This window comes from Notolabrus celidotus, chromosome 15, assembly GCF_009762535.1.
Source record: "Notolabrus celidotus isolate fNotCel1 chromosome 15, fNotCel1.pri, whole genome shotgun sequence".
Classification (NCBI taxonomy): Eukaryota; Metazoa; Chordata; class Actinopteri; order Labriformes; family Labridae; genus Notolabrus; species Notolabrus celidotus.
Window position 1 is genome coordinate 23,867,259 of NC_048286.1, and position 25,756 is coordinate 23,893,014.

Below are 25,756 nucleotides of genomic sequence, written 5' to 3' on the forward strand. Positions count from 1 at the left end.
GAGAGCAGAGTGAGAGGGAAGGAAAGAGCACACAAGAGAAAAGTCAGAGGGATGCAAGATAAAAGACAGGGAAGGCAGGGAAGCATGTTCAGGCTCACCCCCACTGGGTCAGACTTTCTGCTCTGCTATCCCAACTGCCCCATTTTCATCATGGAAGAGAGAGACATAATTATTATAATATCAAAAATATTATTTCTCCTCATCCAGACCCACTGACTTGTTTTTACTGCTTCTTATCATTCTGCATCTGTGAAACAGTAAATAAACAGCCTGATTCAATCATTGATCCCGACTTGATCGATTTGTATTTCTTATTAAATTCTGAATCATACTGGATCAGCCTTTTGATTTTTACATCACTGCTTTATAGGAGTCAACGACCCCATATAGCTCATAACAAGCTTGTGTAAATACATCTGTTTAAAATGTATGTCAAAGTAAATGCCAGGCAATCTCCAGAGTGGGTTTGCATCGACCTTCACCTTACCAGTCACCCTTCAGTGACCCATAACAAATAACTCATAATGTCTCACTTGTCTAATTCATTTGAATCTGAATCAAAGCTAATCTTATTTATGAGGCCAGGGCTGCATGCGTTTGCATTCACTTGTGTTTGTCTGCAAATTGTAGGACTGGCAAAGAGCGACGAGGAGGCGCATGCAAGGTGTTGTTGTTGTGCCCTGAGAGGAGCCAATGACTTTGTGTTGACAGCACAAGTGTGGAGAATACAGCAGGTAGGTTTTTCACACCTTTCATCTCTGGTTATCTGTCATCTTGTTTACCCTTTGTAGAGTTTCTTTGTGCTCAAAATGAGATGTTTACATGCTGGTGTGAGTCCACTATATGAGGGCTGCTTCCTGCCCCGACACTGCAGAGTACTGTGAATCATGACATGCTGTTTCAGGGTTATGAAGAGAGACGTATTCCTTATAGTTTCTTACAAAGCTGGACATATTTAGAAAAGTATTAAGTTTGACGGCAAATATGCACCAAAGGTACAGTAAAATTTGTCATCCTGTAATTTTTTTTTAAGTAAGTGTCGGCTTGGGATTTCTGTTAAGTAAATGGTCTTTCCAGTAAAAGTGCATGTTAGTGTAAAACAGCTTAACATAAGACTGGCCATAATTCACAGGTCTTTCCAGCAGTCTTTCCGCCCCACCTCATCGAGGAAAGGAGGACGCGGATCATCAGGAAAGATGTTCTTTGTGGCGGGAGCCAGAAATGCAGGAGGGTCAGGAGGAGGAGGTGAAAGGAGGTAACAGGATCATACCAAGTTAGGCTTCAAAATTCAGACCAAAAAAAAAGATAGACAAAGGATCATGGTTCTGTGTGTCTAAAGCGTCCAGAGACAGCTTCTCCTGTAATTTGACACTACATAAATAAAAATTAATTGGTGATTGATGAAAGCATTATTACTTTTTGAGACAATGGGCCCTTTAACCCTCTGTGTGTCAGCAAGACACCGGATAGATGCACACAATAGTACAACAAACAGTCCCGTTATATGTGACTTTAATTAACTTTTTGTGTCTGTTTTACACGACTTTGAAGTTGTCTCTTAGTTTCATTTATTTGTTTTACATCTCTTGTTGCTGTTTTTAACCCTTGAAGCCATTTTTTGTGTCTTCAGTGTTGTTTGATGTACTCAGGTGTCTTACTGTGGCAGTTTAACTTCTTTTGTTTCTGTTTTGTAGCTTTTTGTGTACAATATACTTCTTTGTTGTTGTTGTTGTTTTGTATCCTTTTTTGTCTTTTGAGGTTGTTTTATGTCATTGTGTTATTTTGTGCCACTTTGTTAGTATTTCTGTGTCATATCGTTTTGTATTATGTTTTTGATGTTGATTTGAGTGGCTACATTTATCTTTTTTGTATCTCTTTTTGGTCATTTATCTTCTTTGGTGTCTCGTTTAACTTTTATTTGTGTCTTTTTGTTGCTGTGATGCCCTTTTTGTCTTTGTTGCCATTTTAGATGAAAAACTGTCTTGTATTGCAGTTGTGATTATATTTTCCTAATTTAGGTCAATCTATCAGAAGTTCCGTGATGTTGATTCATTGGACAAGAAGAAAACAGTGACAGCTCTGAAGCCAGGTGAAGATCGAGCCATCTTCCTGGGCCTGGGGATGATCCTCTCTTCAGTCATGCTGTACTTTGTCCTAGGGATCACAATACTACGCTCCTATGCAGACAGGTACAACCTTGTGTTAGTATTTTGTTTGTACTCCCTATAAAAGATTAAACTGATATTTCTGTTTGAAACATGTTTTATTCATGAGACACGCTTGTTGAAAAACAGCTTCAGAGCTCTTTCAATGTGAAAATTGAAAACATTATGAAATTACACTCCAGCCGAGTTGATTTCACACAGTAAGATCCTTTTTCTCTGCATTAAATTGGATCATCTTTTTTATGTCAACAGTGTGTGGACAGAAGAGGGTGTGTGTATTGTACTCAACTCCACAGTCACAGCAGACATGAACTGTTCCTACAACTGTGGCTCAGACTGCTGGAGGGTCTCAAAGTACCCGTGTTTGCAGGTTTACGTTAGCGTCAACAACACGGGCCGCGTCAGCCGTTTATCTCACAATGAGGAGACGCAGGACATCAGCTCTGAGGTGAGTGCAAGTGAGAAAAAACTGTGAATAACCACACATACACTTTCTTCACAAAACTGTTGCTTTGATTAAATATTAAGGCATGCTCTCTGTCATGGTAGTATATGGAGATCTTTTCATTTTTTTTTCAAATAGTGGCCCCAAAGGAAATTACAATAATTGTCTAAAATGTTTGTCTTTCTTTAAAAAGCGAAACACCATGCGGGTTATAAAACAATTTGATAACATGTGTAATCTTTAAGTCATGATGTCACATCCTAGTCCTTTATAGACAGGCACAAGTTTGCATAGTTTTTAAATCATCAGTACTGGCATTATTTTGGCGTTATCTTATCATTATGGTCTGTACTTTTCTTTTAGAACTTTCTCTTCCCTGAATGAGGAAAATTATCTTTTCTTAACCTACGACGTTGTCAACATCAAGTCTATCTCAAATATTACATTTTTAATTATCTGTGAAATAGAAAGACTAGCACATTTTGAACGATGTAATCTGAAATAACTGAAATACTAGATTTAATTATGACAAAATAATAATCCCCATCATTGTTTTAACTGACTTCATAAAAACCATGCTGACCATATTCATGTATCCACAAAATAAACACAGTATTTGGGGATTTTAACCTTTATAAATGTATGATAAAATATGTGTATGCAGTGTCTGTGTATGATAAAGAAAGTTTTGATTACATTTTTTATTAAAAGTAAGAAATTCATTTGTAACCACAGCTCAGGAGTCAGAGAAAAGAAGTGATATAATAATAATACTAGTAATAGTAATAATAATAATAATAATAATAATAAAAAAGCAATAATAATAATAATAATAATAATAATATAACCATTATCATCATGTTTCTAATTTCAAATTCTGCAGAATATTTTTTATATCTTAGAATAATATGATTCCACAGTAGTATTTTCTCAGGATAGTATCACACCATGTTGCCAATCAAATTTTACCTTTTACAGTATCCCAATATTTTGCCATGTGTGTTTTTCCCCATTAATTCACAATGATTACTATTAAAAAATCCTGTTTCCTTTGACTCCCTCTCTGCAGTGTTTGTATGTGCCGCGGTGTCAAAAGGACAGCTCTGCCATGCATATCATCATCATGAACATCTCAGAACATCTGAAGGTGCATCAGCAGGTCCCTTGTTTCTATGACCCTAGCGAGCAGCAGGAGATGGTCCTCCTTACGCGCCTGTACGACCACAGTGTTGTCTTCCACTCACTGATGTGGCCCTCCTGCATGCTGACTGGAGGAGTCCTCATCATCGTCATGGTGAGGCTCACCCAGTACCTGTCCAGGCTGTGTGAAGAGATAGGAAAGATCAAACGGTGAAAAAGCAGCAGTGAAAGACAAAAATATGGTGATTTAGTGATGGTTATCTCTCATGACAGGGAAAGTTCTGGTCAAACCACTTGGCTATGACCTCTTATAAACTTCCCTTTTCAGCTGGGACTTTGGGAGCAGCTGATATTCACTCAAGATTGAGGATGTGACTGTTTATAATATAAAATCAAATGTTTGTAAACTGTCCCACATGTAAAATATGGTTATACAGTAAAACTATGACTGCATTTGGCATGTTGTTAACTTGTAAAAAGATTTATTTGTACTTGTTTACAAGAGTTGTTGACAGTTGTAATCTTAAGTATGTTTTTATGAGCATGTGCCTGAAATGTCACATATGAGACAGGTCAAAACCAAAGTTCAAATGGCTGAGGGGAAAAGCTGCTGGATGTTCATTGATGAGGGTTTGTAGAACTTTGGAAACTTTTCAGATTTATATGATTGTTTTTCAGAAACATGTCCTTTTTTTTTTTTTACCTCAGCGACCAAATATCTGTGGATTTGTTATATTGAAATGTATCTTGTGTTTCAACATAAGGCATGCTATGATTGATTGACTGATTGATAAATCTTGACTCTCCATGACAGTATGTTCACTTCATCACAAAATTACAATAACCCTGAAAAGACCACGTCTACAAAGTAGTGCATGGATTCTTTGAAAATATATTCTGCAAGGTGTGGAATAAATGTGATCCTGCCTCTGATTTAGAGGTCATAAGTTTACTTTACAAGGAAAACTACCATTGCATCCATCTTCGTGTTATCTCTACAATAAAAACTTAAACTGAATACTCACATTGTGGTGAATTTTGGTTCTTTATGTCAAATAGTCTAATGCTCCAGCTGTAACACTCCATAATATTTATCCACAAGGAAATAAAAAAACAAAGAAAATGTTTCATAGAGTTGCCATCTGCTACACCTGCATCAAAACACTCAAATTGCTGAGTGGCTGATGGCAGTCATTATCATTAGGAGAACATCCTTGTCCTAGATACATGACTATATTTGCACAAGGATAGGTGTGCAAATGTAAGCTTTGTATTACTTCTCCTTATAAGTTCCACTGAAACATTGTATTGCGGCCTGATTAAGTGGCGAGACGTGGTATCAAAACATATTAGCTAAGTGCATTAAAAATACTTTATGCCATGGAAGTTAAGAACAGGGTATCATTCAGTTTCCTCTTTCCTCTTTCCCTCTGGGGGTCTATCCATCCACACATGCTGCAGAAAGAATCTGCTGTAGGCTCTGCATGTGACTGTGTGAAGCAACAAAACAACAACCCTGACTCTGTTTTTTTTTTCCTTGTGGTATTTCCTAACAGTGAACAAGCGGTTCCCCTGAATTCCCCACTCTCATCTCATGACAAACTGCTCCCCGGCAGCCAGTGGTGGACAAAGTACACAGCTTCATTACTTTAGTCAAAGTATAGATACTCCATGTCAAATATTACTCCAATACAAGGGAAAGTTGCTCTGTCAAATTATTACTTGAGTTAAAGTACTGAAGTACTTGCTTTTAAAAATACTTAAGTATTCAAAGTACTTCTTAAAAAATCTCAAAACATTGTATTGTGCATTCAAGAATAAATAGGAGTACATTATGTTACATTATGTTTATCTAGAAACCATTACTTGAAATCTCTAAAAACTATACCATGGAATAAAAACAGAAACCAAGTTACTCCAAGCACAGACAACTTAGTTTGAAATGTTCATCTGGAATGAAACAAATGTTACGTAGCTCAACACGCTTTCTTAGGTTGGACAGTGAATTTTTGTATGTTTGTATCATTCTTCATTTCAAAAACGTCTAACACAGGCTGAGGATACGGACATGGGTGCTCAGGTGAAGAATTATAGCCATCATTACCCAGGGGCGAAGCCAGGGGGTGGCAAGGGGTGGCCATGGCCACCTCCAAAAACTGATTGGCCACCCTGAAATTCTTTAACGTGATTGGCTATTTGCCATGTTAAGATCTTCAACACATCGCTGGAGCTGTGTGAAGTGCCCTCATGCTTCAAAAGCTCCACCATCATCCCAGTCCCAAAGAAACCCACCATCACAGGACTCAATGACTACAGGCCCGTCGCCCTGACGTCTGTGGTCATGAAGTCCTTCAAGAGACTAGTGTTGAGCCACCTGAAAGACATCACAGGCCCCCTGCTGGACCCCCTGCAGTTTGCCTATCGGGCAAACAGGTCGGTGGAGGATGCAGTCAATATGGGTCTGAACTACATCCTGCATCACCTGGACTCCCCCAGGACCTACGCTAGGATCCTATTTGTGGACTTCAGCTCTGCGTTCAACACCATCATACCAGACATCCTGCACCAGAAACTCACCCAGCTCACAGTGCCGGCCTCCATCTGTCAGTGGATCACCAACTTCCTGACGGACAGGAGACAGCAGGTGAGGCTGGGGAGCATCAAATCCAGCACCCGGACCATCAGCACTGGCGCCCCACAGGGATGTGTTCTCTCCCCACTGCTCTTCTCCCTCTACACCAATGACTGCACCTCAGGAGACCCCTCGGTGAAACTCCTGAAGTTTGCAGACGACACCACCGTCATCGGTCTCATCCAGGACGGAGACGAGTCTGCTTACAGACAGGAGGTGGAACAGCTGGCTCTCTGGTGTAGTCAGAACCATCTGGAGCTGAACCCGCTCAAGACGGTAGAGATGACAGTGGACTTCAGGAGAAGCCCACCCCCACTCCCCCCCCTCACCATCCTGAACAGCACTGTGTCTACTGTGGACTCTTTCAGGTTCCTGGGATCCACTATTTCCCGGGACCTGAGGTGGACCTCCCACATAGACACAATCAGAAAAAAGGCCCAGCAGAGGATGTACTTCCTGCGTCAGCTCAGGAAGTTCAACCTGCCCCAGGAGCTGCTGATCATGTTCTACACCTCCATCATCCAGTCTGTTCTGTGTACCTCCATCACTGTCTGGTTTGGCTCTGCAACCAAACTAGACAAACACAGACTGCAACGGACTATAAGGACTGCAGAAAAAATCATCGGTGTCGACCTGCCCCCCATCCAGGACTTGTACCGGTCCCGGGCCAGGAAACGGGCAGGGAGCATTACCGCTGACCCCTCACACCCTGGACACAAATTCTTCAAACTCCTCCCCTCCGGCAGGCGCTACAGATCACTGTGCGCCAAAACAACCCGCCATAAGAACAGTTTCTTCCCCCAGGCTGTCACTCTGATGAACACTAAACCATAACAGTGTCATACCTGTTAGATAAATACTCTCTGTAAATATACATGTAGATACACAATGCAACAATTCTCAAGCAGAATTCCATATTTCTATTTTTTGTATTATTTAACTACTATTTTATAATGTAAAAACTACCTCTGCAACTCACCACTGCACTTTATCATATTATTTTTAGCCTGTACATATTAGTCATGCCTATTTGTTGTTTCTTTGTATTTATAGCTAAGGTTATTGTTATTATATATATATTTTTTTTTTTTTTTATTGTAGTTCTTATTCTTATTCTTATGCCTTGTACAAAGAGAGCACAGTTTACTGAAGTCAAATTCCTTGTGTGTTCAAGCATACTTGGCGAATAAAGCTGATTCTGATTCTGATTCTGATTTACTTATATCCAAAGAAACTATTGCGCTTCAGCAAGCTGCAGAGACAGTAGTTTCTGTGGATTTGAATATTATTTTTGTTGATGCTTTGACTTTGGACAATCGTCTTAATTTTGAGTCCTTAAAGAGTTCAGTTCAGCAGATTTAAATGTTGACACTCTGCCGAGTTACATTTTTAATGTTAATGTTAGAAATATACAAAAATGTAACATTTGTTTAATTATTTTATAAAAGAAGTTAAAGTAGATGTGATTACTGGAAGTAACCCTCCTAGGTTTGGGGTAAGTCCCTAATGTTTTCCACGCCTGGCCAACCCTTCAAGGGTCAATGCGCCAGTTTGATCACCCAGGTCAAAACTGTGTGGCTACGCCACTGTCATTACCACCTCTAAAGGAACTGCCTGATCTGAGTGAAATTTGCTCTTTGTTTATTATACAGGTATGACTAAACCTCTGAGACAAACAGAACTACACAAACACATTTTACTGTCTTAGGGATCAGATTTCAGAGAAGAGAAGGAAACTCATGAGCTGACTTCAAAGCAAAAGTATAGTGAGTAACTAGATCATTGATAGAAATATAGTGGAGTAAAAGTACAATAATTGTCTTCTGAATGTAGTGGAGTAAAAATAATAGGTACCCCAAAAAATAATACTCAAGTAAAGTACAGATAATCAAAAAATGTACTCAAGTAAATTTACTTTGTTACTGTCCATCACTGCCAGCAGCTAACTCTCTCCCTCAGTGTGTGTGACTGTGTGAGTGTGTGTGTGAAGGGAGGGCGGTCCATCCGTGATGATGAGCCTGCTAGCAGCCTTCGAGCAGGCTAGCTGTGTGGGGCTAGCGTGCTGCCAAAGTGTGCAGTTAATTTTCGGGACAGCACGATGAGGAACATCATGAAGTATTATATACTCATTCCACTACAACATTTTGACAACACCACGGGGAGATAGGGGCGTGTTTCCGTCACTACAGTGGGTCGCTGCGACCCTCCAGGATCCTTGTTTGGATGGACTATGGTTGGAGCTAGTAGCACCGCAGCGGGCTCGGATGGGATTTCCTCAGATAGCCGATGCTAAGAGTTATGCTAGCTGACTAGCTTGGCGGCTAACCGGTTGGCTATCTGACACAGGTAGCCTTACATTTGTTTTTTTGTATTTGATGATCATGCTAGTCGGACTATAACTAAGTTTCTCACACCACACACTGTCGGGTCGCACCCCTTTATTGTCACTCCATGTTTTCAGGCTATAAATGTCATTGATCTGCATAGAGAAGTTAGCTAGCATGAGACGCTATATAGCCAACATAGCTAAGAAATATAAACCCAACATAAACCCACAAAACAGCCTCTAAACACTGAGTATTAATGATAACTGGGAAGACCAGATTAAGAGACAAACATTACAGGCCAACTTAAGTACTGACGGATGTGTTTTGTCTTGTTGTTGGCTAACAAGTTTGTTTACATGATACTTTATGCCATATGATTCGACATTAATGAACCTTTGTTGCCTTTTCAAAGCTATTTTAATACCATCTTACCGCATACTTTTAATTGTTGATTGGTCTTAAATATGCGTTTTGATGAGAAGTTGTGTTATCTTTGGGTAACTTACCAACGTCATTTATAGATATCTATATGTGACATCTTTAATAACTATAATCAGCATCACTAAGTCAGCCATCTAAATTGCAATGACTCAGTTTCTGCCACCTTTCTTAGTTCCTGAAGTAAAGAGACCTTTATAGGATGGCTCTGTACAACATGGTGATCTGAATAGGCAATAAAGCTAGATACTGTAGTTGGTCTTCAATATGTGTTTGGATGACAAGTTGTTATCTTTGGGTAAGTTGCCAACGTCATTATCAGATATCTACATGTGACATCTTTAATAACTATAATCAGCATCACTAAGTCAGCCATCTAAATTGCAATGACTCAGTTTCTGCCACCTTTCGTAGTTCCTGAAGTAAAGAGACCGTATAGGATGGCTATGAACAACATGGTGATCTGAATAGGCAATAAAGCTATATTCAAGATTCAAGATTCAAGAAAGCTTTATTGCCAAGTGAGCTCGCACACACAAGGAATTTGATGTTGTGAATGGAACACTGGTACTTAGCAACAAGACAGTAAAAACACAATAATACAGTAAGGACACAACAAGGCAGTAAGGGCAATAGATATACAAACCTAAACACAAATCCAAAAGTTCTAAATAAAAGTAAAAATACTCTGTACAAAGAAAGGTAAAGATACACTGTAGATCTACAGGATCTGGGGTGACCAAATTTGTCATACAATATTTCTCAGTTAATAAGAACATCCTTCCCAGGTCTGTGTATTTCACATTTGTAAATGCTATCATCATGCAACCTCAATTTCCTTCAGATATTCACCAACAGCATTTTGCATTACTGTGCACAGGTCAGTGCTTCTTATATAATCCGGTTTCCTTCTTCCTCACAGTTGGTTGACATCGCTCATCTGATAATTACCAGGCTCTGAAAAGAGCGGATTTGCTGGCACGACCATGCCTCCCAGGCCCTCCTCAGGAGAACTATGGGGGATGCACTTGATGCCCCCCAGCATCCTAGTTGACTGCCTTCTGCCAAATGGCATGATTCTCACGTTGGAGTGCCTCCGGGAGGCCACACTGATCACAGTCAAGCATGAGCTTTTCAAAGAGGCCAGGAAGTACCCTCTCCACCATCTGCTGCAGGAGGAGAGCTCCTACATCTTTGTCAGTGTCACTCAAGAGGCTGAGCGGGAGGAGTTTTATGATGAGACCAGGAGGTTGTGCGATCTCAGGCTCTTCCAGGCTTTTCTCAAAGTTATCGAGCCAGTTGGCAACAGAGAAGAGAAGATCCTCAACAGAGAGATAGGTATGGCTCTTTACTTATTCAGCACTTCAGGAAAAGCCACTGTATATTATAGTTATGTAATGTACCAACTTGGCGATATAATTACCATGTGGAGGATTAAAATACTGCTATGTGTGATGATGTTTTCTGTGTTATACTGTGCCATGACGAGGCAAATGTCTCTCAAAAGACCTATAACAATGTGTTATTAAACAATGTTTGTTTCTTTTTAGGTTTTGCTATTGGAATGCCCATATGTGAGTTTGACTTGGTGAAAGACTCCGAAGTTCAGGACTTCAGAAGGAACATTTTAAATGTTTGCAAAGAGGCTGTTGACCTCAGAGACAGTAACGGGCCCCACAGTAGAGCTTTGTACGTGTATCCTCCTAATGTAGAATCCTCTGTAGAACTTCCCAGGCACATCTATAACAAGCTAGATAAAGGTAAGACATTGGACACAGGGCTCAAAATGTTCAGTGAACAAATAAATGAATATGATATAGAAGCATTTGCCATTTTCATTGCATCTCTTATGTGTGATTCATTCATGGCAACTCTCTTATATTTGGTATTTTTTATTCTGCTTCTCCTCAGGTCAAATCATAGTGGTCATATGGGTTATTGTGTCGCCCAGCAATGACAAGCAGAAGTACACCCTGAAGATCAACCATGACTATGTGCCGGAGCAGGTGATAGCTGAAGCCATCCGTAAGAAGACGCGCAGTATGCTGCTCTCCCAGGAACAGTTGAAGATGTGTGTGCAGGAGTATCAGGGAAAGTACATCCTCAAAGTCTGCGGCTGTGACGAGTACTTACTAGAGAAATACCCTCTGAGTCAGTACAAGGTAATCTAATTTAATCTCAGGCCTGCTGCATCAGATGCTATTGTGCTTAGAGGAGAAGAGATCCACTTCACATTAAATTATCATCCAACACAGATGTGCTATGCATTTAGGACCTGAAATGAGATTTTAGATAGAAAGTGCTGCTTGTCAAATGATGCTGATTCAATAGACTGTATGCATCACTTGAGTACTTCATGTTTCAGTTGTTGCTGTGTTGTTATTTAACCCTCCCGTTATTTTACTTTCTGAGGGACAGCAATAATCTTCCTGGGTCAACTTCACCCGGGGCGTATTTATTTATTCAAAAGTGTCAGAACCCCAAAAAATCCCAATTTACATTTTTTACATCTCATTATTAACTCCATTACTAACCATTTAATTCGATATTTAGTGCATTGGTGTTCTTAAATTCTTACAGATTGTGATTCAATGAGGATAATTCACTCGTTTTTATGAAGATTCATGTTAAAACTTTTTTTTATGTACATTGGAAAGTGATTGGGGTGAAATATGTCACACAGTTGCAAAGAAACATTTAGTATTTGTCACTTCTGACCCTTTTTAGCTTCCACTTTGACTGCCAGGTCAAAATTGACCCATGAACAGTATCTATGTAATATAAACATGCAGGGGGGTTGCAAATGTGTGAAATGAACCATTTTCATTTTATATGTTGTTCACGCTCATTAAGCCATGCAGAAGAAGTTTTACAGCAAAAAAATACTTAAAACATTTTTTGGGGTGATTTTTGAACTTTAAAATGGGTCAATTTGACCCGCAACACAACATTAAACATTGGGTTAAATTCCAATATGTTACATGCTTTTAAATCTGGAAATGTTCTTCTTTAAAATGTCAAAAAACATAAATAGTTTCTAATGTCACTTTGTCCTCAACAGTATGTGCGCAGCTGTATCATGCTAGGACGGATGCCTAACTTGATGCTGATGGCCAAAGACAGCCTGTATTCCCAGCTGCCCATGGACAACTTTACCATGCCGTCTTATGCAAGGCGGATATCCACAGCAACACCCTACATGAACGGAGAAACAGCCACAAAGTCTCTGTGGACTATCAACGGGACGCTGCGGATCAAGATATTGTGCGCCACTTACGTCAATGTCAACATCAGAGACATTGACAAGGTAAACATGGAGATCAGCACTGTCGTGTTGAGCCATCTACATTTTTAAATAATTGAATATTAAGTGCTTTGTACAGCTTGGACTTAAAATACATTCTAACATGTACATACACTTTGCTTTCAAGTTCAGCATGTAAACATTTGGATACTCGGGCAGTGCAATTCAATTACATGGCTATTCAGAGGAAGCCACAGCCGACCATCAGCTGCATAAATGATGCCAATTAGTTGGATACTGAGATTAACTAGCTTTATGGCTAAGGAAGAAATTAGATCAATGAATGAATAATGAAAATGTTGTAAAAAAAAAAGAACAGCACTTAAACTATGTGGAATTATTTTTTTATTTTTCAGAAAAGATAAAGATTACAACATCAGACATGTTGCACAACAGAAAGTTATTGGAACTGCTCAGGATTAGCTAAAATACTTCAATGTTTTGTAATTTATCAGATGCCATATAATCATCTCTATTTTGACTAAGGGTCTGCCTTCTTTTGCCCGTATTTTGCAAGCCTATCACGCAGCCTCCTTCATTGTATGCAGTCAGAAGACCATGTCTTTATCAAGCAATCGATCGCTGAATTAATCTGTTATTGTTCTGTCTCTAGATCTACGTCAGGACGGGGATCTACCATGGTGGAGAGCAGCTTTGTGACAATGTCAACACCCAGCGCGTGCCCTGCTCGAATCCAAGGTAACACACCAGAGAGAGTGGAGTTTCACACTCTGGGACCTTCCTCATACATGCAACAGTCATGTGGTTCTGTGATAATACTTTCCTTCTTCATTTCAGGTGGAACGAGTGGCTGAACTACGACATGTACATTCCAGATATCCCTCGTGCTGCCCGGCTCTGCCTCTCCATTTGTTCTGTGAAAGGAAGGAAGGGAGCTAAAGAGGTTAGAAGTGAAATACTGAACAGCTGCATTTAAGAAATGATGATTGTGATTTTATTTGTGGTAATTTAGCAGAATAATGTGCTTCTGGATTAGATTAATGTATTCTGTGCTATAGTAAATACTTCTCCAGAAACTGGTTGGACAACAACTAGTGTTGTCTGTTTACAATTCAGGAAAACAATGCATTGTTTTAATAAAGAAGCATATCAATAATTTACAGTTTTTCATCATGCCATCAGCAATTACTATCTGATTTATTGCTACACGTTGTGCAAGTAGTTTTCCACACAACAGCAGAGCAGAGCAGAGTTAGAGGACTTTGTTATTTAACCGAGGAGTTGGTGATGTGCAGCATCCAGCAGTGCATAGTGGCTGCTTCCTCTTGTTTTATTATGCTCTGCAAAAGATAAATCTGATCCGCAGCCTAAATGGGGGAAAAAATGTTCATGTCTGGCATTTTCAAAATGCATTTTTCATAAACTGTTGCAGTCAGCATCGACCCCAGTGACAAATACATTGTGTTTTCTTTTGTCTGCTGCACAATAATAGTCGAACACTCTCATTGTGAAGCGGCGTCTATAGAAAATGCATTTTTTTTTTAATGCAGCTCCGACACAGGCTTAGTAAAGTGAGGCTGACTCTCAGAGACAAAATTACTACTCTGGTCTACATGCATTCACCATTCTTGTGAATCCTTTGAGTGAATGTAAAAGCAGATTCTGCCACCTACAATGGATAGGACTGTTTACATTTGATTTTACAGAATACAAAAATATTGAATGGCTGGAAAAAAATGTGAATCTTTGATTTTGTGAAGGTGTTAGAGGTCATAACTTTAAACATCACCGTAAAACAATGTCAATGTTTGTAAGCTTGGGAAACAAACCGCCTCTCTTTGTTCTGCTCTGCACCTGTCTGCTTCATAGCTCGGGGCTGTTGACTCTAATGATTTTCATATGCCTCATCTTACTGGTATTTTCCTGTAGGAGCACTGTCCCCTCGCCTGGGGCAACATCAACATGTTTGACTACACCCACACACTTGTAGCCGGGAAGATGGCTCTCAACCTGTGGCCTGTCCCACACGGCTTGGAGGACCTGCTCAACCCTATCGGCGTCACAGGATCCAACCCAAACAAGGTGAGCAGCAAATGTCAACAATATGAACAAAATGCTGAGTCACTGTTTATGCTCCCAGAGGTTCCTCCTGTTTTGCAGAGAAGATAGTGGTTAGATGGAAGTATTTTCATTCCATTAATAACCTCTTTGTTGAGCTGAAGATATTCAAAGTAGAAAGATGTGTATGCAAAAAATATCAGAGCTATGAACAATGATGACATTTACAACTGACTACATGTTCATCTTTCCCCTTAATTTCCTCAGCCTTTTAAATCTGTTTATTGTGTATCTGTGACCTCTGAGCCTCATAACCTAGTTCTAATCTAGCAGGTGACAACATGTAGCGTTCCAGAGCTGGACTTAAGCTGCCTGGATTTAATAAACAAGCCTCTTATCTCACTTCATTAATGACTCATTGACACAGGCATCTTTGGTTGACAACAGTAAACAGCTTGAATGACAGTTTACCCTCTTGCACTTTCTAAACTAACAGGAAACCCCTTGTCTGGAGCTGGAGTTTGACCATTTCAGTTGTCCTGTAAAGTACCCTGATATGACCATCATTGAGGACCATGCAAACTGGAATATCTCCAGAGAGCTTGGCTTTAGTTATTGCCACACCGGTTTGGTAAGATAGCAAGCATTTTTTATTTATGGGTTGTGTCTGCTGGGTTGTGTTTTTTCTTCCATTCATTCTTTTAACGTCTGTGTTTTACGGCCTCATAGAGTAACAGACTGGCACGGGACAACCCCCTGACCGACACTGACAACGATCAGTTACGTCAGGTGTGCAACAGAGATCCCCTTTCTGAAATCACTGAGCAGGAAAAAGACTTTCTGTGGAGGCACAGGTAATGTATTTTCACTTTTTATATCATGTGGGCTGTTTGAGGCCTTATAGGTCTACTCTTGTTGACATGAAGGCTGTCACTAATTTATACTCTTACCACACCACTTTAGACACGACTGTGTCAACATGCCTGAGATCCTTCCCAAGATCCTCCTGGCTGTGAAATGGAACTCCAGAGATGAGATCGCACAGGTAAGCTCAGGTTTCTACTGCTGACATGCCTTTTATTTTGAAGGACGTCACTTAGAAGGAAACGAATATGGGCCTTACTCTGTTGTTTATGTAAGATCTGCTGATTTTTAAACTGGAACTAATGAACAAAAAATTCTGCTATGCATTGTTTAAAATGGCACAATGCTTAATACTTTGATACCTGTAGTCAATGTACTATATATTTTTTGCATTTCAGATGTATTGCCTTCTGAAGGACTGGCCTGCTATCAAGCCAGAACAAGCCATGGAGTTGCTGGATTGCAACTTCCCTGATCCCATGATTCGAGAGTTTGCCGTAAAGTGCCTTGAGAAATACCTAACTGATGACAAACTCTCACAATACCTCATTCAACTGGTTCAGGTACATTTCATTCTAAACTTAATTACTGTCAACCCTTTTCATCAGAGCAGCAATGTTGATATTTCATAGAGTGCGGTTACATTGTTTAAGAAAAATAACACTGGTGTTATTGTATTTTCTCTGTTTTTTTATGCCCAGGTTCTTAAGTATGAGCAGTACCTTGATAACCCGCTTGGACGCTTTTTGCTGAAAAGGGCGTTAACCAATCAGAGGATAGGACATTTCTTCTTCTGGCATTTAAAGTAAGTTCTTTTTTTTTTTTTCTTTTAAAGGCCCACTTCAGGAATTTGGCAATTTTGTATGTGACTAATCATTCTGCTCATAAACTATGTTGAATCTATCATCTGCAGCTGTGTCCGTCAGTGTTGTGCGTGTATACCCAAGTAGAGACTGGACACTGTTTCCATCATGATACAAACCTCATCATCTCCTCTCTCTCATGCAGGTCAGAGATGCACAACAAGACAGTGAGCCAGCGATTTGGCCTGCTGCTGGAGTCGTACTGCCGGGCCTGTGGCATGTATCTGAAGCACCTGAGCCGACAGGTGGAGGCCATGGAGAAACTCATCAATCTCACCGACCTCCTCAAACAGGAGAAAAAGGATGAGGCACAGAAGGTAATCCGACAGCCGACAGCTGTTAATTGTGATCAGCTGAGCAGTTGAGTTTAATCTTGACAACATCTGGGCCAATCTGTCTGCAGAGATCCCTAGATATTAGAGGAGTGGATAGAGTGATGGAGTTTGAACAGTTGTGTTTTTTTTCAGACTGACTGTAGCTAAATATAAACAGAGTAAGTTAAGAGACTGAAAAACAAAGTGACAAGTGACACATTTACAGCCATAGAACTATGAGGACAATGTTAGATACATGCTGACACTTGAATAAAGCAACACAGGCCAGTACAACCTGAGATAATGTTTACACAGTATATTCAGCATAACTTATATTTCATCAGCTCCATTTACATTAGTATTATTTCTTGGATTAAGTACTGTTCTGTGTATATCTGTTAGACTGCTTTCTGCTGTTGAACTGTTGAGCTCCCGTTAATAAAGGTCGGCTCTTGTAGTTGTTTCACAATTAAGCCTTCAGGGAAGTGAAAAGAGCAGCAATTGCAAATGAATGCAGATCAGAGCACAGAGATGCTCCCTATTAAAATATGATCGAGGCGTATCTCTTGTTTAAATGCTCAAACTGAGGTCTTTTACAGAAGACTGTGCTGAAAATGGTTGGTGTTACTGTATTCAAATGACACCTGTCCTTTGTAGAAATGTGACATTGTGAAAGGGTTGTCATGACACCCACATTTTGAACTTATATTCTGCTAGTAAAGTTAAAAAATATGAGATACCACAATAGTAAAAACATAACAATAGTCATTATCTTTGTCTTTCTTATGAACCTGCACACAGTGCTGTTACAGAAGAAACGCGATTGAACACTAACCAATCCATTTGAATCTATTAGAATAGTTTTGAATAGCACAATGAGCTGGATTTTCCTTCAACAACAATGTACTGACCGACACAAAAATGACTCTTCTAATGCATCATCGTGACTGCTGATCCCTTAGCTTAGAGTAGAAGAGAAGTGTGTGGCAGTGTCTTTGTCTGTAGAGAATCTGTGCTCTGCCTTTATTTATTAATATTTAATATTTTGCTGTTCAGCACACATCAAGGTTTCAATCTGACTCTGCTGTCTCTGTCTCTCTCCTCTGCTCTCTGTGTCTGCAACAGACGATAAAGGTACCTTGTGTGTCTGTGTGACATGTCTCTCTCTATTCACTATCAAAGTTGTTTGACCACCACCTACTCTGTCTCACTCACGTCACTTATGTTGGGTTTTAAAATTTTCATACAACATGTAAATGCTTTTTGTACCTGTGACAGTTTCAAATCATCAGTAGGAAGCCACACAGCACAACACTGGATTAGTGTGTCACCTCATTGTGCACTGTTATCAGTTTGCTGAGGGAAAGCTGCAGCGAGCAAACTGTTTAGTAAACTAGTGTTTTGCCAACTGATGCTTTTTTTTCTCTCACCTTTTAAGGTTCAAATGAAGTTTCTGGTGGAGCAGATGAGGAGGCCTGATTACATGGACGCCTTACAGAACTTCACCTCTCCACTCAATCCAGCACATCAGCTTGGAAACCTCCGGTACATCAGCACTCGCTTATCTAATGCTCCCCAATACATTTTAGTTTCCCCTGGAAGTTGGCTGTTGCATCTAATGGCTGAAAACAGTGTCATAAATAATGAAATGTCTGTACTTGGTGTTATTTTAGGGTACAAGTTTAGTCATAAAGTCCTCAAAAATAAGATCAAACAATATCAGAATCAGAAATACTTAATTTATCTGGGGGGGGAAATTCAGTTGTTACAGAATGCTCATGTATATAGTATGAAAAAGCCAAATTATTAATAGAAAGAAATGATAAAATAAGATATAAATACGAATGAAATGATATGAATTGTATTAATAATAAGTATATACGCAGAATAAACCAGGGCCTTTATTGATTTTACAGCAGAAGGTATCAGGCCTTTATATGAAACAGGCTTGTATTTGAGGTGGTCCTTTAAATCAAACTCTCACTGCTTGAGAAGTTTAATTGTTCACATTCTATTGCATCTAAGTGAGGATCTGATTCACACAAGAATTGATTGACTTTTCCCCCTTAATCTGTGCAAACAAGCCAAGAGGATGTCATTCATTTTCAAGCGGGATAAATGCTCTCTGTGAGCACTTACTTTATGCGTACATTTGACTGAGCAATTATGCATTAATCCGAGCAAAATATGCCTAAATGCAAAAAAACCACCTAGTTCACAAACACTTGCACTAACAGACATGCACAGTTACAATCACATCGTTATGGCCAAATTCCACCAGATCCATGTCCGGTCCGTCTCCTATCCATCACGGCCCGGATCTGATAGGTTTCTATTCTAGTCAATCTGTCAACCTCCACTGGATCCGCTCCGTTGCGTTCCTGCTGCGTCCCTGATCCGGCAGGTCGGAATGCAACGGATCAGATACGCAAGACTTCTATTTTTGCCGGATGCTGGAGCACAACGCATCAATTCAGCAGAGAGCAGATGGAGTGGGACAGGAAGTTATCGTTAGATCGTTTTTAACTCAACTATTACAAAAAAAATGGCATTTAGAGTGGAGGCAGGCCTGTAGTCATCAAGTCAGAGGTTTTCATAGGCTGATAAAAACAACATGGATGAGGAGAGGAGGAGGAGAATACTTGATTCAGTGATTACCACGGGAAAACCTCGGTCACGTGACTCCAGATGTGTTCCGAAAAACGCAACCGCATTGTGACCCTCCACCCATACAAAATTGGAAAGCAAATTATATAGAAATATAAAATAAATAGAAAAGGAAAATAAAGAAAAACATAATAATAAAAATAATCATTTAAAAATAAAATAGTTATATAAAGATAATCAAAACTCAAATTTGAAAATACATAAATTCATATATAAATAACCAAAAAGAATAAAATAATATACATATATACACATATATACACACATACATACATAGACAGACACACATACATATGCATATATATACATATATGTACAGACACATACACATACACATGCATACATACATAGAAATTTGCTAATGTTACTTTGACAATTTATATAATCAGGGGTTCAACAAGTCAGAGGCTCTCTGTGGCCTAACCCCCTAACATACAGTCTGTGCTATTATGCACAATGGCACAATCTGAATGAGCTGCTTTTTTACTAGCTAGAAGTTTGTATCACATTTTGCCATCAGTCAACTCCACAATATAAGGGTATGGACTTTCCCTCTGAATTCACTTCATCGTGTATGTGGATAGAATTTGGTGTTGTCAGAAACAGAGCACACAGCACTGGCCAATAATTGGAAGCTGGCTTTTACTCACTCATGAAGGTTGTGATCCAGGCCATAATAAAGGACTCAGCCACAAATTAAATACTGGTCTTGAATTGAAGATTTTTAAAGTGCCTTATTTTAAGTCAGGTCTCACGAGCAGCCATTAACTGCAAACTACAATTGTTGTACTTATTTCTAAGCTTTCTCTCCCTCTTTTAAAAATATTTTCGGCTCTGTTTCAGTCTGGAGGAATGCAGGATGATGTCATCAGCCAAGCGACCACTGTGGCTTAACTGGGAAAACCCAGATATGATGTCAGAGCTGCTCTTCCAAAACAACGAAATCATCTTCAAAAATGGAGATGGTGAGTTCAGCACGCACATACTGTCTATGCACAGCCCTGAAATAGTCTCTCATGAGTGTGTACCATAAGTCATGCTTATCCTGTAGTCCATATCATGGTGCACAAACACAACCTAATCTATGCTTTAAACTCAGAAGTAGCCCTCTTGTTAGAATCACATTTCACAGCAGCTGCTTGGGCATTTCGGTGCACCATCTGTGACCAAACCAACTTTGACAGCTCTGCTCCATAATGCATGGTGCAGTTGATCAAAGTGCAGCTAAGCAGCTAATAATCACCTGACTGTCATCCTCCTCCTCGTCTCTCTCTGTGCCTCTGCAGATCTGAGGCAGGACATGCTGACGCTGCAGATCATTAGGATAATGGAGAACATCTGGCAGAACCAAGGCCTTGATCTCAGGTAGGCTCCACCACTCCCCCATGACAGCGAAGATGCAGGTGCACGTTATCAGGCGATGGATGCTTTCATGTTCTAGTCTACATACCTGAATGCAGATTAGTGGAAACCACCTCAGCTCTTCTGATGTCACTGCTGTCCCGAGGATTTCTTACCTCTCTTTAAGTTTCCTGTCCCTCCTCTTCCTCCAGGATGTTGCCGTATGGTTGTCTCTCCATAGGAGACTGTGTGGGTTTGATCGAGGTGGTGAGGAACTCTCACACCATCATGCAGATCCAGTGTAAAGGAGGCCTGAAGGGGGCGCTGCAGTTCAACAGCCACACGCTGCATCAGTGGCTCAAAGATAAGAACAAGGGAGAGATGTGAGTTTAGATTTCCTCGTCTTAGAGGTTGTGCTCATGATGATACAAAGACTTACCTGAAGTTCTTAAGTGTTCTTTAATCTGATTAGCATCACTCTTAATGATATTTTAGAGTTTAATTATTTTGGGATACATCGAAGACCTTCATGACTCCTCCTGCAAGTGACGGTGTAGCAAATTAAGCATCAAGGAAAAATCTTTCTTGATAGTTTTTGGCATCTAACCATAACGTGGGCTGTACGGTGGTGCAGTGGGTAGCGCTGTTGTCTCACAACTAAAAGGTTCCTAGTTCGAATCCCCGGCCGGGCAGGTGCCTTTCTGTGTGGAGTTTGCATGTTCTCTGGGTACTCTGGCTTCCTCCCACAGTCCAAAAACATGTTCACCAGGTTGATTGATCACTCTAAATTGCCCGTAGGTGTGAGTGTGTGCATGAATGGTTGTCTGTCTCTCTGTGATAGGCTGGCGACCTGTCCCCTGGCCTTCCGCCCGAAGCCAGCAGGGATGGGCTCCAGCCCCCTGTGACCCCCAATGGGATAAGCGGTCAAGATAATGGATGGATGGATAACCATAACTCGCTCTCCAATATTCATAAAGCCTTGTACTTTGTAATTCACATTTCCCTGTCATTAATTAAAACAGTCATACATTTTGTTGATTGGTGATGTTAGTGAAGGGGTGGTAATACACTTAAGTGCGATTAGCTGCAACAAATGCCAAACAAAACCTGCCACAAGTTCCTCCCTAGCTTTCAGATTTTGCAGGAACTCATTAGTGGAATCATGCTAATAGCATTCAAAGGGGGACTTCACATATTTTTAATGAATGACTTTTTCTTCTCAGGTACGACCAGGCCATCGATCTGTTCACGCGGTCATGTGCAGGCTACTGTGTAGCCACATTTATCCTGGGCATAGGAGACAGACACAATAGCAACATCATGGTGAAAGATGATGGACAGGTAAGGATTCTATTCTGACGTGTTTCGAATGTCATTTCTGCATTTTTTTCTTTTCATTAAATTGATTTTTCATTAAATAGATGTCTCATTTCTTACTTTTCTTATGTGTCCTAAGCTGTTCCACATAGACTTCGGCCACTTCCTCGACCATAAAAAGAAGAAGTTTGGGTACAAGAGGGAACGTGTTCCTTTCGTGCTCACGCAGGACTTCCTGATTGTTATCAGCAAAGGAACTCAGGAGTGCACCAAAACAAGAGAGTTTGAAAGGTAACACCACCACAACACATGAACCATTTTATCTGAGGTGAAACTAGAAGTACATGTTGGTAATTGTCACTGTTCTTCCTGGTAGATATGTTGGACTATCTTGAACGTGTCTTTGTCTCCACTTTCTTTGATCCCTCCATATGTTTAACCTTTTCCATGCTCAGGTTTCAGGAGATGTGTTACAAAGCCTATCTTGCGATCCGGCAGCACGCCAACCTCTTCATCAACCTCTTCTCCATGATGCTGGGCTCCGGGATGCCTGAGCTGCAGTCGTTTGACGACATCGCCTACATCAGGAAAACCCTGGCCTTGGACAAGACAGAGCAGGAGGCCCTGGACTACTTCATGAAGCAGATGAACGACGCTCATCACGGCGGGTGGACTACAAAAATGGACTGGATTTTCCACACAATCCGCCAGCACGCCATGAACTAACAAGGCAAGGACCTTAGCGTCAGCAGCATGCTCTGAACAGACCGAAAAGAAAGAAGAAAGCAAGGTATTTCCCCCCCAAACACAGAAAGACTGAAGCCAGCGTCCTGCTCTGAAACATTACCTGCAAGTGCACCTCAAAGTAAGGGTGCTCTGAAGGGCCAGTTTCAGGGCGATGACGCCTGAACGCCCCTGCAGGTTTCTTAATGTCTTCTCCCTGCATTGTGAACTTAGGAAAGCAGGGCTGAGTCATTCTCTACCAGTCTTCTTCATAGGAACTAAACAAGTGGGATGGACCTCAACAACATTGGCCTTCTTCATGTGAACTATGGACAAATTTTTATTTTCTTATTTTTTAAAACTTCTTTCACCACATCCTAAACCATCAGCATTAAGAAAAAAAAAACACCATGAAGTTGAAAACATTAGCACAGCTTGTTTTTCTCTATTGAGAAAATGACAGAGCATACCTGTACTATGTCCACTACCTATTCTGAACTGATACAGACGTCGGAGAACGCACCAAATCATTGAAGCAGTCACAAAAACAAGTTAAAAACACTCTTAGTTAAACAGAAAAAAACCCACTTAGCTAGCATTTAACTCTTTTTGGAGAACTGACTTATTTGTAGCCTACAGATGAATTATCCTCAGTTTATATCCTACAGCAGATAACTGACTTTTGTACAGCAGTATATCCAGAGACTTGTATGCATTCGGTGCACATATTCCTTTTTGATCTATTTTCTACTGAGCCAAAGTACTCTGTGTAACCCCACTACTCCGCAGTCTTATCGTAAAACAACATCAAAAAAGTCACTACTATTCCAAGTCTTGCGTGTACTCATAGCACTGATCTCTGCAGTATTTTTGTTTGTTTTGTTTTGTCTATCAGTATTATTCCGTCAGATGTTAAGGCACAGGAGTTGTATCAGTCATCCAACCGCCCCAAGCAGTTTGTTCACGGATGAAATGGAGTGGAGATAAACTCTCCAATGGTCAGCTGTGGGAGATGTTGTGAATTGGTCTTTCTCGAGCTGATGGGCGGGTGAGAAAATGCAGGGGAGAAGGATGTGCAGTGTTTCTTTTGTGTGCTGTGCTGTTACACTATGCAAGTTGTGATCCTATTATGTACTGTTTACTGCAAGAAAGGAAAAAAAAGTGATGTTGGAGTGAAAGAAAGAGAAAAGCATCTCCCTCAGACAACGCCGAGCGGTGTCTGCAGACTTCATACAGACAGTACACGGAAGAAAAAAAAATGCTGCACCATAACAGGATCCTTTTCTTCTTCCCTACACAAAACCAGCTGTGAGAAACATCTTTGGTCCCTACCTTTTTGATTCTCCGTACCAGCTTTCTCTGTGGAGCTTCAATCAAAGCCATCTGTAAAATGTACAGTTCTGCTCCTGTCTCCTTGTTCCTGATCAGACGGACAATTTTAAACACTCTTCCCTTCACGATTGGTCCCAGATTGCAACATCCAGGTAAAGAAGAGCAACCGAAGTGAGTATGTTTTGAACCTTCCAAGTGTCTTCTTCCCTCCTTTGTCCTATGATTGTCACCCTTATGTGTGAAAGGAAAAGTCTCTGCAGGTTACACTGCACAGACACATACATAAGAGGTCAGTAAATGTTGTAGCTTTACCAAATGAAACACAACAGGGTGGTTTCTGGGTGTGAAAGTCTGTCTGAAAGTCCAATTCATGTTTTCTGTACATCTTGTAAGGACTTTTAAACACCCAGGAAACTGTTCCTACTGAGATGCATGAGCTGCTGTACGGGCTACAGAGCAACGGGCCGGACCCAAACTAAAAATGATCCCCCTATACTTTATAGAAGAACTATCTAAATGATGCTATCCCCCCTTGTACGTACATGTTATGCTTGTTTTCTGTTCCTCTCACTGCGTTATGCATGAGGTCCTCAAATATCTGCTTTTTTTTGTTTGTTTGACCTGATGTTGTTTACTTGAATTTCATGTATAAAATAATGACCTTGTTACTTGTGTGAGGTACAACAAAGTCACAATGAAGGTAACAGATAACTGCTACTACATGTGCATATGCTTTTTCCTTGAATAACTACAGAGGTAATATATTTTTGTATTTTTAAAATGTAAGCAAACTGGCATATGTAACTGCTAACCAAAAAAGAAAAAGGAGGATTCATGCATTTCATGCACCATCCTCATAGAAACCCCCCCCCCCCAGTAGACAGCTTCTAGTTGTTGAATCGATATGAATGAAAGCAGCAGAGATGAATTGTTGAATGAAGGACAAGGACTCGATGCTGTGAGATTCCTCACCCCGAGTGGAAGTCTGTAAGCACAATAAGGAGGAAGAAGCAACCCTGCATGTTAAAAAAAAAGAAACAGACTCATATGTTAGTCATTTATTCATCTGTATATATATCATAAAACCTTTTCAAATACTTGTTGTAGTCATCCTCATATGACCATGTCTGATGAGAAACTGTATGCATTCATTTATTGTACTGATGAATAAAAACATCTCTCCCTATAGAAATACTGTGGTTATTCACAACTCTGTTACATTATTGAAATAATTTTAATTTACAGCGCAATTGTCCAATGTTGTCCTTCAGGATAGAGATGGACATTAGTGTAGAACAAAGCTACAGTCTACCAATAGAAAACTACAACAAAGATTTAAAGTTATGCTGAAGTGAAGGACCACAAGTAGCTAAAAGTAACCTTTAAGAAAGACTAAGTGTTATCTTGGAGAGCTGACTGCATTGACCCCTAAGTGATGAAAAAAACAAGGACTATGTTTCACATTTTTCCTGTGAAGTCACACTCTGAATGAGAGGCTCAAATTCTTCTAACAAAATAATGAAGTACTGCTGTGCACCAGACTGAAAGTAAGCTCAGGGAATCTGACAAATTATCACTTCACAGCTTGCGTTGTTTCAGCATCTGAATGGACAATAGTGGAAACCTTGAAAGACAACAGGACAACTTATTCCAGGCTTAAACAACTCAACATTAGCTACTGCCAGTCAACTGAGCTGAAGTCACACTATGATAGAAGCTCAACAAAATAATAAAAGGACATATAGTCAAGTTACGCCTGGGAAACTTATTTACATCTTGAGGCGTTTTTCAACCGCAGGAACTTTACCCTGGAACTAGGGACTTTACCCCTGAACTACATGCGTTTCGACCAGAGGAACCAGGGT

The 25,756-nt window shown here is 40.2% G+C and overlaps 2 protein-coding genes across 3 annotated transcripts; both read left to right on the plus strand.

Annotated features, from left to right (window-relative positions):
- Nucleotides 1–1,157: 1,157 nt before the first annotated feature.
- On the plus strand, nucleotides 1,158–4,768 carry kcnmb2 (potassium large conductance calcium-activated channel, subfamily M, beta member 2). Its single transcript, XM_034703511.1, has 4 exons — nucleotides 1,158–1,255; nucleotides 2,019–2,189; nucleotides 2,418–2,613; nucleotides 3,680–4,768. The coding sequence occupies exons 1-4, from the start codon at nucleotides 1,197–1,199 to the stop codon at nucleotides 3,962–3,964; spliced, it is 711 nt and encodes a 236-aa protein (XP_034559402.1). The 5' UTR covers nucleotides 1,158–1,196; the 3' UTR covers nucleotides 3,965–4,768.
- A 3,569-nt stretch (nucleotides 4,769–8,337) lies between these two features.
- Nucleotides 8,338–25,077, plus strand: LOC117827045 (phosphatidylinositol 4,5-bisphosphate 3-kinase catalytic subunit alpha isoform). 2 transcript variants are annotated; one of them, XM_034703497.1, is made up of 22 exons: nucleotides 8,338–8,728; nucleotides 10,070–10,485; nucleotides 10,698–10,907; nucleotides 11,059–11,309; nucleotides 12,209–12,454; nucleotides 13,065–13,150; nucleotides 13,250–13,355; nucleotides 14,342–14,494; nucleotides 14,967–15,101; nucleotides 15,200–15,324; nucleotides 15,434–15,515; nucleotides 15,733–15,897; nucleotides 16,036–16,139; nucleotides 16,343–16,514; nucleotides 17,637–17,645; nucleotides 17,950–18,056; nucleotides 20,022–20,143; nucleotides 20,465–20,543; nucleotides 20,732–20,902; nucleotides 21,743–21,860; nucleotides 21,976–22,127; nucleotides 22,292–25,077. In XM_034703497.1, exons 2-22 carry the CDS (start codon nucleotides 10,134–10,136, stop codon nucleotides 22,560–22,562), a joined length of 3,216 nt encoding a protein of 1,071 aa, XP_034559388.1. In that variant the 5' UTR covers nucleotides 8,338–8,728; nucleotides 10,070–10,133; the 3' UTR covers nucleotides 22,563–25,077. The 2 variants fall into 2 exon arrangements, with proteins under 2 accessions (XP_034559388.1, XP_034559389.1); XM_034703498.1 differs by lacking the exon at nucleotides 17,637–17,645 and having other exon boundaries at nucleotides 8,347–8,728; nucleotides 22,292–22,974.
- Nucleotides 25,078–25,756: the final 679 nt, after the last annotated feature.

What these genes read in the sequence shown, in the direction of transcription:
- kcnmb2 (XM_034703511.1), top strand. Translation starts at nt 1,197, where the DNA reads ATGTTCTTTGTGGCGGGAGCCAGAAATGCAGGAGGGTCAGGAGGAGGA. An exon ending in GGAGGAGGAGGTGAAAGGAG is followed by an intron (nt 1,256 to 2,018) that starts GTAACAGGATCA and finishes TTCCTAATTTAG; the next exon opens with GTCAATCTATCAGAAGTTCC. An exon ending in CTACGCTCCTATGCAGACAG is followed by an intron (nt 2,190 to 2,417) that starts GTACAACCTTGT and finishes TTATGTCAACAG; the next exon opens with TGTGTGGACAGAAGAGGGTG.
- LOC117827045 (XM_034703497.1), top strand. Translation starts at nt 10,134, where the DNA reads ATGCCTCCCAGGCCCTCCTCAGGAGAACTATGGGGGATGCACTTGATG. An exon ending in GTTATTGCCACACCGGTTTG is followed by an intron (nt 15,102 to 15,199) that starts GTAAGATAGCAA and finishes ACGGCCTCATAG; the next exon opens with AGTAACAGACTGGCACGGGA. An exon ending in CATCTTCAAAAATGGAGATG is followed by an intron (nt 20,144 to 20,464) that starts GTGAGTTCAGCA and finishes GTGCCTCTGCAG; the next exon opens with ATCTGAGGCAGGACATGCTG.